Source organism: Volvox carteri (assembly GCF_000143455.1).
Source record: "Volvox carteri f. nagariensis unplaced genomic scaffold VOLCAscaffold_20, whole genome shotgun sequence".
NCBI classification, from domain to species: Eukaryota; Viridiplantae; Chlorophyta; class Chlorophyceae; order Chlamydomonadales; family Volvocaceae; genus Volvox; species Volvox carteri.
Window position 1 is genome coordinate 653321 of NW_003307563.1, and position 10768 is coordinate 664088.

The 10768-nt window shown below is 52.7% G+C and overlaps 1 protein-coding gene across 1 annotated transcript in view; it reads right to left on the reverse strand.

The window, feature by feature from the left end:
* Positions 1–987: 987 nt before the first annotated feature.
* VOLCADRAFT_91226 (uncharacterized protein) overlaps positions 988–10768 on the reverse strand; it is a gene marked incomplete at both ends in the record, with an annotated part of 11021 nt that continues 1240 nt past the window's right edge. The window contains 11 exons of the mRNA XM_002950798.1: positions 988–1098; positions 1616–1720; positions 2233–2318; positions 3077–3150; positions 3665–3794; positions 3937–3961; positions 4805–5425; positions 6768–6824; positions 7237–7514; positions 8702–9089; positions 10146–10227. Of these exons, the coding sequence (XP_002950844.1) occupies positions 988–1098; positions 1616–1720; positions 2233–2318; positions 3077–3150; positions 3665–3794; positions 3937–3961; positions 4805–5425; positions 6768–6824; positions 7237–7514; positions 8702–9089; positions 10146–10227 (1957 nt within the window). The remainder of the gene's footprint in view (positions 1099–1615; positions 1721–2232; positions 2319–3076; positions 3151–3664; positions 3795–3936; positions 3962–4804; positions 5426–6767; positions 6825–7236; positions 7515–8701; positions 9090–10145; positions 10228–10768) is intronic.

Here is a 10768-nt window from a genome sequence, read left to right on the forward strand (position 1 = left end):
CCCCGATAAATTACAACTCCCCTCATAGACCAAGAGGCACGCACTGCGTTGGCGCGTTTTCGTTCATGTGCGCACGCTTCATGCACATGCATAGATAGTTCTGGCACTGTTTGTGAACAAAAAGTAAATCCGACCAAGCAAAGGCCCAAAGCAAGCAACCGCATAGCAAATCAAAGGCCGTCACCCGCCACTGCAAACCACAGCACACTGGGACTCTACCGGTTCATCATGTACCAGCCCCTGCTGCTGCTGTCCAGCCACTTCCTCAGTGCGTCACGGAACGGGAACGTGCCCAGATCGAACAGGTCCTGGGTAAACATTCGCACACACAATGCTAGGTGCTCATGCCCTTGCGGATGCGCTGTGTCTGAGCCCGCTTGGCACTGCGAGCACTCGGGTTGGGCGCCTCGCCGCATTCGTTGTTGTCAAGCTGATTGGGTGACAGCTTGCGCTTATGCTGATCACAACCGCCATGGAAGGCAGGGGTAATGGCGCCCGTGTCATCGGTCGCCGCTGGCAGCAACATTGCCGATGCATTACCGACAACAGCACCGCCGTCCCAAACGCCTTTATCAGGAAAAATTTTAGACTTATCTTGCTGTTTTTGTGTTTGTTCGGCGTTCAAGTCGTTGCCTTTTGCGTGTTTGTCTATGGAAGGACCGGTCATACATTCTGCTATGCCGCGTTGACTCACGGGCTTGACCTTCTTACGGCCCCTCATATCTATTTTATGATCAATAATACTAAGTTCTGCACACTACGGAGCAATCTGGCAGCAATGGACGTTTTTGGCTGAAGGAATGAAAATGTACGGATCGGCCTCACTTTGTTCCTTATTTCCAAAGGCCAAAAAGGCCTCTTTATTCCTTAAAAGTAATATATTACTTAAAAAAAACACTGGATGAGGGTGCCCCGAAATACCGGGGAAGACAGGGTTGCGCCGGGTAGCTGCCACGGGTGAAGATATGCCCCCCCCTGTCCCACACATCACGCATAGGTGCATCCTCCCGCGCCTACCCGCTGTTGGTGGTAGGTGATGAGGTCCTCGAAATTCGCCCGGTACAGCTGGTCAGCCGGCAGAATAAGCACGTGCTTCACCTACAGATATACCGTACATATCGTACAAGTTGTACATACATTCATGTTGTACTGTAGAAGCTGGCCGCTGAAAAGAGTTCTCAAGATGCTGGCGGAGCGCCTTAGCGCGTAATTGTAGACGATATGTATGCCGTACTTTGTACAGCTAGTAGATGTACATACGTGGATGCAGGTGCTTAGGTGATAAGGTTGATGAGACGGCGGAGACGAGAAAGGGAGAGAGTAATAGGGCGTTAAATGGCATGCAGCCGTGTACATATGTACAATCGTGTGTATGTCTGTATGCAAAACCAGCCGGTGGATGGGCGCGCAAGTGAGTGGCCCCATGCATGTGGTTAGAGAGGTTAGGTCTGTCGATCAGCGGATAGAAGGAAACCTGTATGTATGTCTGCGCCACACTTCTGACCTGTGCACGCATATGTTAAGTCTGCTGAGCTCTAATGCAGACACAGTCAACGACCCCTGACGACACCTAACTAACTAACTAACGAGCTTACTGATCTACGTTCCGACGTACATGTCGCAGCTGGGGATTTTCAAGGACCCAGGACATGAGCCGTACGGCATCCGCGTTGCCCTCGGGCCAGCGAGATCCCCCGGGGTACTGCGTGGTAGCTAGAACCTGTGTATGGACATGTGCGTAGTGGTGTCGTACAGTACGGCACACAGTCAAAACATAATTGCCTAAAGCGCGTGCTTTTCCAGCAGCATCTCGAGAGGCCTTTTTGAGCCGCCAGCTACCCTGCAGTGTCTGTATGTAAACATGTGTGCATGTATGTATGTATCTATGTATGTATGTGAGGCGCAGGCTTGTGTTTTAATGGCAATCCATTGAAAAGCGGGGAAGCATGTCGTACGGCTGACAAAAGAGGATTTGCGTATGTACGGGGTAAGTCGTATACCTATTGGAGACGACCCGCGGGTACGGACATTTGTGCTTCATCGTACAGAAGTACTTCGAGGACAGTACGACCTGATATCGCCCGCCCATATCCATCTATCCATGTAAATCAACCACGCATCCATCACGCCACCCAGCCAGGGTAGACGGCCTGCCAGCCTGCCAGATCCACTCACACAACTCCACTGTACTGTAATGTACCGCACTGTACTGCAAATGTTTACTGCACGCACCTCCACAAAGCCGTCCCCTCCCAGAGGTACTCCGTCTCCAAAGCCGTACGTACGGGTAATGTACCTGCGACCGTTATAATTAGTTACTGAGTGGCAGCACCAGCGGTGGCAGCAGCGGCACCTAGGTTGTAGTAGTATACGGTATGCTGGTGGAGCGCTTAGCGCGTATATGTATTTGTTATGTGTGCCGTACTGTGCACCAGCTACTACAACAGGTTGCGCACGTACTGCTGCTTTCGCAAAGAGGTTGTAGCTCTTTAAGTAGCTTGCAGGGCTAGCACTGATGATGTTGGAAGCGACAGTGCTATTTCTAAACCAATTAATAAATATTGTCAGAGCTTATGTGGCCACAGGGCTACTTCTTACTTTGCCAATTTCTATTGTCAAAATGTTACCAACAACTGGTGCACAGCATGTGCTTATTACCACGTTGACGACGCCTATGTGAAACGAACGTTTCATTACCGATTGCATAATCGCGCCGTAGATTGCTACGCATGGAGGATTTCGCGCCGCCGCCGCCGCAGCAGCGGGAATCGCTAGGTAGGCTGTTGGTAGCGCAGTAGCGCGAAGCTGAAGATGAAATAGATTAGATCGACACAGGCACACATTTGCGCATACATATACACAGCATACATACATGCATACATACGCACAGGCAGCTGCGGCTTTACTTGCCCGCGCGCGCACACTTTTTATAAGTTTTTCTTACCATGTTAAAATCAAAAGCAACAATAATAATAATAATAATAATAATAATAATAATAATAATAATAATAATAATAATAATAATAATAATAATAATAATAATAATAATAATAATAATACCTGTTTAGGCTCTGACTGTTGTACTGCGTGAGCACGTAAATCTTGTTGATGTTGCTATGAAGGCAGTTGGACAACGGAATGTCGATCAGCCTGATGAATGAATGACAGGACATGTACGGCAGCGGGCGATGTCACGTTGGTTGGGAGGGTTAATTATAATACCCACATATAATACTAACATGTGTTCGTGTGTGGGCGTTACAAGCTCGGAGGTCGGGGCATCTGTATGGCTAGAAGAATGGCTATGGCCATATTGTCACAAACCGGCTTGCAAATTTGTAGTACCCTGTAGGGAGCATCAACTCGGGATCTGCATCCGCCGATCAGCACTTTCCTGAAGTCGTGGTGCAACAAAAATCACCTTGTGTGAATGCATGCAGTTGCGACATGCAGGGCGTTCAGCATGCACGCTGAGGCCGCATACATGCATACATGCACACATGGCCATACATGGATTGCCGTCTACATGTGCGTGTGCGCATTACTTCACCTGACTGCCACAGCTACATACGCGGCGGCCTGGCTACCTAACTGCCCCTCTATTAAGCATCTAGCCATTTACCTAGCTAGCTAAGTTTTTAGGTTATCTCGCCCTGTAACACACCGGTAACTCCCGCCCACAGGTACGGCAGGCAATGCTCGCTTCTCCGTCAGCGGAAACAGGCGCCGGTCGCTCTCCCCGCCGCCCAGCACCAGCGCCACTGTGCTGACCCGTGGGCTCGGGTACGGGTGTGCTGGGGCCGGTCGAGTGGTCGAGTGGTTGGGAGGCGTTATCGGTGCCAGGGGGCGGCGGGTAGTCGCCCGGGGGTGGTGGTAGGTGGTGGCAGTAGCAGTGGTTGTAATAGTTGGTTATTGTTATATGTCAAGGAAACTTACTAATCCCTAGATTACGCTGCAGGTACTGCACGCCGCAGATACGCACCGAGGAAGCTGAAGTAAGGAGATCCAGATTTTAAATTCAAATTCGAACTCGCGTTAATTGAGCTACTGTGTTGTATCCTGGACGTATCACGGGATCTGACATCCGCATATAGGTAAAATGTGAATATAAAATATAAAAAATGGAAAATGTATGTATGCACGTGTTTCGGCGTGGGCCGTCGTTTCCACTCCGCGTGCCATCCAATACACACGTTCATGCGTCTAAGTGGTGCACACATATACGTACATGTACATAGACAGACAGACAGAGAGACAGACAGACAGATAGACAGATAGACAGATAGACAGACGGACAGACAGACATCACCGGGTAACACATCCGAGGTGTAAAACACACATGTCGGTGACGTGTGTGTAGGTTATCCTCTACAGGCAAGGTCATCGTATAATAGGTTCATAGGACAAACAAATAGACCATATGTATAGATCCATTGTAAAGGCCTTGTATGTGGAATCACTGCATGGAATGATCTATTGGAGTAGCTGGCCGCTGAAAAGGCCTCTCGAGATGCTGGTGGTCGCGCTACGCGCGTATTTGTAGAGCCGTACTGTGTACCAGCTACTACATCTATGTATATATAGTTGCCGTGCCATGGTATAACAATAGATAGGCCTGCTGAAAATAGGTGGTCTATGGATAGGCGATTAAACATTTTGCAGACGCGCAACTGTGTCGAACATATTTACAGAGCACGCACTTCTGCGTTACATTGTGTTGTTCAATTGTTCATACCACTCCAGGATATACATACAGCTTCACATAGATATTAGCTCTATTCCACATCAACCTTTAATTCCTCACCGATATCGCGATACAGATGCGGCTCCGTACCGCCGCGATGAATGGGCGACATGTAGCTTCGGGGTCGGCTGCCGCCACCGCGCCCGCCTCCATCCCCAGGAGGACTTGACCCATCCTTTCCTTGCCAGGGCGCTGCTGCTGATGCTGCTGCTGCTGATTCCCCTCGCGAAATGCCACCACACGCAACGGGCCCTTCCTTTCGATGAAGGCGGCGCCGCCGCCAGTACGGCACCTGCCCTTGCTGATGGCACGCCAGCGGGCCGGAGCTTGTAGCGGCAGCAGCCGCTGCGGACAGGGCCAATAATGATAATAATGGCGCTGAAAATGGTAATCATGAGCCGGCGCGTAGGTGCGGCATGCGGTAATTACGATGCCGCCGTACGACCGCATCACCGCAGGCTCCGCCGCCGTCCCGGCTACAGCAGTAGTGACCTTTGTAGCGGCGGCCACCATCGTTGTCCTTGTCATCGCCTTGCCCAACACGCCGTTGCGAGCGGCCGCGCGGCGGAAGCAGGCGATGCTGGCGGCGGACCTGCTGGCTGCGGCTGCTGCCGCAGCCGCTCGTGACGGCGTGTTGGTTCCGTAACGTTGGCAGCGTCCGGGGCCTAACCAGCGGCGCGGCTGATGGTGTCATGGCGGCGGCGGCGGCAATAATGGACAGAAAGGTCTGTGTACGTGTATGTGACTGAGAGGTCTCAGATTATGAGCAGGTAACTGCTGATGATGAGCAGCTGCTGGTGACAGAGCGGCGCGGAGCAGCAGCTAAGTAGCCGCGTGGTGCGCGGGCTTTGCTCGTCTCTATTCTTTGCACGTAGCAATCATGTGCGGTGATAGATCGATCTGGTGGCTGGCTTTGAATGCTGCTTGGAAACAGGGCTGCTGGAAGAAGCCGTAGTTGCGATGATGGCGGGGAATGCGAGGGACTTAGCCGCAATAAGCTAATAAGGGCGTGCTCCCTGACCAAATCGCAGCCGCCGCAGCGTCTTACAAAACCGTCAGGGAAACGAGTGATGAGTCCTTGTCACGGCGTTCCGCAGGAGCCCAGCAGAAAGAATGTGCAATTCAGGCGTGCAACGTGGAGCGAAGCGCGATGTTCATATAAAGGGGATTATTTAGAGAGGATGTACGGGGACAGACTTTGGACTTTTTGTTTTTTAATATGGACGACCCTGCGCTTGCTTTATACGAGTATTTATTACATGATGCAATTTAGGGCCTTGTAGGGATTTGAGATTCCTTTTGTCGTGATGGGATTCATAGGCGATCGAGATGTATGGTGTGGTTTCCGAGATGGCGAGTCCCCCATTTCCGATATCGATTCTATGTGTACGATGCGCATGGTCCCAAAGCACCAAATAAAGCGACTAAGCCTTTATGCGCAACAGACCTAAGAATTGGAAGAAATGATCGCTGGGCCATTATTGATGAACTTGCTGAGCGAGTCAGCCCGCGGCGACAGCATTATTTGGTGTGGAGGACTGCGCGTTCGCTAGCTCGCGTTGCTAATTTGAGGAGCTCTCCATGGAACGAATGCGCACAAGAATGGATGGGAGACGCAAAAAGACATTATGTGCGCGGTTATAAAAGCGTAAACTAAACCCAAAAGTCCCCCTGTGCGCGCGCAATAGGGCTGACGAGCACGGCTGGCGAGCGCGTGAGAGTTATAACCTGTAATAACTGAACCGCGTCGCCGCCCGCGGGGTGCGTGCTGATGAAAGTCCATATACGACCAAGCCGCCTCCTGCTGCTGCTGCTGCTGCTGACAAGCAAGAGTCTGTTCTTGGGTAGGACTTAAAAGCCTTTCACATAGCTTAGCACAATTGCCCCGCCATTATTTAAGATTTTCTTTCGTGGCCGGCAATGGAGACTGTCCTGGAAAAATAAATCACAATAAGTTCAATAATAATTGAACACCAACATGACTGTAACATTAACTTCCAACCACCAGCAACCGTGATCTTACCCGCAACCAGCGGGAGGGAGGCGGCCCATACGGGGAAACCAACGGCCCCAGCAGGCGCTGCGACGGGGCCGGGGGCTAGAGAGCACGTCCCTTCAGAGAGACGCATCGCACGGTTTATATACTCGACGGCAACAGTTAGAAAATGTGGGCAGGCATGCACCCAAACAGATTCGGACTGGCAGCTTCTGTACGGCATGTACGGCCACTACTATGCATGCCGGCACCCTGTAATGCTAACTGTCCGTTTCTTCGCAATAATATTCCATTTCTTGTCCTTGCCATATGACCCTTGTGCGATCAGCAGCAGATTGAAATGTACATACACCATATTATTGGGGCAACCCATCCAGCTAGTAATCACATACGCCTGCTACGACAAGCCATAACGTAAATATTATATTTTATCATTACATTTTGCATGCATCAGTTATCAGCCCAACAAGCTCGCTCAGACCAGCACTTCACTGACGGGGCAACAGGTGAAATCATCGTTGGACAGTGCGAACACGCAGCTGTTGCCGTAGCACATTCCCGCCGGTGTGCTGCAGCGACTGGTCCTAGCCAGCTCCAAGCAGATGTACAAGCCGCCGGAGGGGGTCGTGGGAAAGATGTCAGCCAGGCGGCGGAGTGTCATGACGCCGTACGTCTCCCCCTTCCATGTTTTAGAGCTGAGCAGCGGGACCACTGAAACGCCGTTGATGGTGGCGGTGCGGACGGGCTTGGGTTCCTCGTCCACACAGCCGCTCTCTGTGATGCATGCGCGGCGATGTGTGTATGTATGTAAGCATGCGGCCGATTTATAGGTACAAGCAGCTTTTGGGGGAGCCAGGAGCCAGGTAGAGCAGGGGAAGGAGAGACAGCTTGCTTGCTTATCATGGCTAGACAGATAGAGGAGTAATGAAGCAATACTTAAGCAACTATCGATGATGTATGCGGGAATCATCATAGTATTATCATCAATGCTTGCTTAATAAACTATATTGTGAACAAATATAGATTAATGTTTACATGATGTAATTTAACCTAATATAATTAAATATGCTTTAATGTATTGCATTATAGTATCAAGCAATTATTGGGTGAATAAAGAGCGACGTATGTGAAATTGAGTAGTGTCTATTAGACCACTTCAGGCTTATCTATCATACCATAGCACCATCTATGGACCATTCTATACCATGGAACTATATAAATATATTTTCCGGTCCTCTCTCTATGAGTGTGTGTGTGCAGTAGCTGGTATACAGTACGGCTCACAGTACAAATACGCGCGATGCGCGACCACCAGCATCTCGAGAGGCCTTTTCAGTGGCCAGCTACTACAGTGTGCGTGTGCGTGTGCGTGTGCGTGTGCGTGTGCGTGTGCGTGTGCGTGTGCGTGTGCGTGTGCGTGTGCGTGTGCGTGTGCGTGTGCGTGTGCGTGTGCGTGTGCGTGTGCGTGTGCGTGTGCGTGTGCGCGTGCGCGTGCGTGTGCGTGTGCGTGTGCGTGTGCGTGTGCGTGTGCGTGTGCGTGTGCGTGTGCGTGTGCGTGTGCGTGTGCGTGTGCGTGTGCGTGTGCGTGTGCGTGTGCGTGTGCGTGTGCGTGTGCGTGTGCGTGTGCGTGTGCGTGTGCGTGTGCGTGTGTGTTACATGGTCGTGAGGTTGTGTACCCCGTACCTGCAAACCGCGCAGTAGCATCATATCATCATCCTCATGCTCGGTCCTGTCTACTACACGATGGCCCTGTCTATAGAACTTACATAAATGTTACCGACGGAGGCAGGAGCGGCATAGTTATTCCCAGTCATATGTATACCACCGCACTATCCTGGGGTTCCCATGCATACCCCATGCAGGAGGATGAGCAGAAAGATGAGCAGCTCCCCATGCAGCATCCCCGTGGTCTCACTCGTGTGCTGCCTTTCCTGACCCACTTCGCTCGCTTTGCTGCTTACCGATGATCATCTCCATCCTGTTAATGGTCATTCCCGCACACGGGCTGGCGCTGTTCACTGTTGCGGTGGCGGCAACTCGGAAGCAGTACGTGGCACTGGAAGCCGTTGTATTCCACGGCCCGCTGGGTACGGACATTCGGTACGGCGTCACGCTGACGTCACGGGCATTGCAGGAGGTAAAAAAAGGGAAACTTTGCACAAGTTGGTTGTTGTTGCCCACGGGGGGTGGTGGGGGTGAGAGGTTGGGGGCCTTGGGCACCTTGGGCACCTTGGGTGGTTTGGGGGCTTTGGGCGGGACAGGCGCTTTGGGCGGTTTGGGCGCTTTGGGTGAACTGGGTGATCTGGGCGCCTTCGGAGGCTTGGCGGCCGGCGGAGGTGGAGATGGCGACTTGGGAGTGAGATGAGGTGGGGGGGGGATGGAGGCGGAGGACGTTGGCTGGGTGGCGGTGGTGATTGAGGCAGCAGAGAGTTTGGCGGAGGCGGCAATGGCATTGGAGGTGGTGGTGACTGGGATACTTGGGGCGAGGAATTGGGTGGTGGAGGAGAGAGCACGGCTGGTGGTGGAGGAGAGAGCACGGCCGGTGGTGGAGGAGAGAGCACGGCCGGTGGTGGAGGAGAGAGCACGGCTGGTGGTGGAGGAGAGAGCACGGCCGGTGGTGGAGGAGAGAGCACGGCTGGTGGAGGAGAGATCAGGGGTGCTGTGGGTAGAGTGGGTGGGGGTGGCGGCGATCTAACTCGTGGTGGTGGCGGCGGTGGGGGTGAGGGTGTTGTAAGAGGCGGTCTCGGTGGCGGTGACGGTGGCAGTGGGGGTGGTGGAGAAGGCGATGGAGGCGGGAAAGGGGGAAGGGGGGTTGGCGGACTTGGTGGTGATGGTGATGGTGCTGGCGATGGTGGCAATGGTTGTGGTGGCGGTAACGGTGGTGATGGCGGTAACGGTGGCGATGGTGGTGATGGTGGTGATGGTGGTAATGGTGGTGATGGTGGTGATGGTGGTAAGGGTGGTGATGGCGGCAACGGTGGCGATGGTGGTGTTGGCGGTAACGGTGGCGATGGTGGTGATGGTGGTGTTGGTGGTGATGGCGGTGATGGCGGTAATGGCGGTGCTGGTGGTGTTGGTGGTGCTGGTGGTGCTGGTGGTGCTGGTGGTGATGGTGGTGATGGTGATGGTGGTGATGGTGATGGTGGCGATGGTGGTGATGGTGGTGATGGTGGTGATGGCGGTAATGGTGGTGATGGTGATGGTGGTGATGGTGATGGGGGTGATGGTGGTGATGGCGGTAATGATGGTGATGATGGTGGTGATGGTGGTGATGGCGGTGATAATGGCGGGTCGGGAGAGGGTGGAGGCGAGCAAGGGCAATAGTTAAGGGTATACTTGTAGTAGCCCCAGGCAGTGGGGGAGTCCGGGCAAATGGGGTTGGAGGAGTCATTGGCAGCCACCCACTCGGCTGCGACCCATGATGGGTGGATAGAGGCATTCATGGGCCTTACAGAGGGTTGCAGAGATGGGGGATTGGGGGCAGGTACTGGTCAGGCGGGATGGGGAATAGGGTTGACGACGTCAGGATGGGATGTGGGGCCCAGGGCGAGGATTAGGGATTAGGCGTGCTACACTACTTTTGGGATGGGGATTGCTGTCGGGGGTGAGGATGGGGATGGGATCCCTGTCTGAGGGATGGGGATTGCAACCTTGACCAAGGAGGGGATTGGGAGCCCTGGCCAGGGATGGGGATGGGACCCTGGTCGACAGGACGGGGATTGCAGGCTTTCGCAAGTTTAGGATGAGGTCGCTGCCATAGGATTGGGAACACAGTTGGAGGATTAGAATTGGGTGTTCTGCTGTAAAATGAGGCTGCAGGTGCAGAACTTGGAATACTGACAGGACTGCAAAACAGGCCAAGGATGGATGGTTTAGTTCTCCATAGTTGCTTACATGGAAACTCAAACAAACACAAGGAGGTTCTGCTTGCAAGTCGCGTCCCATAGCAAACCAAACTCAAACACAAGGAAGTTCTGCTTGCAAGTTGCGTCCCATAGCAAACCAAACTCAAAAACAAGGAAGTTCTG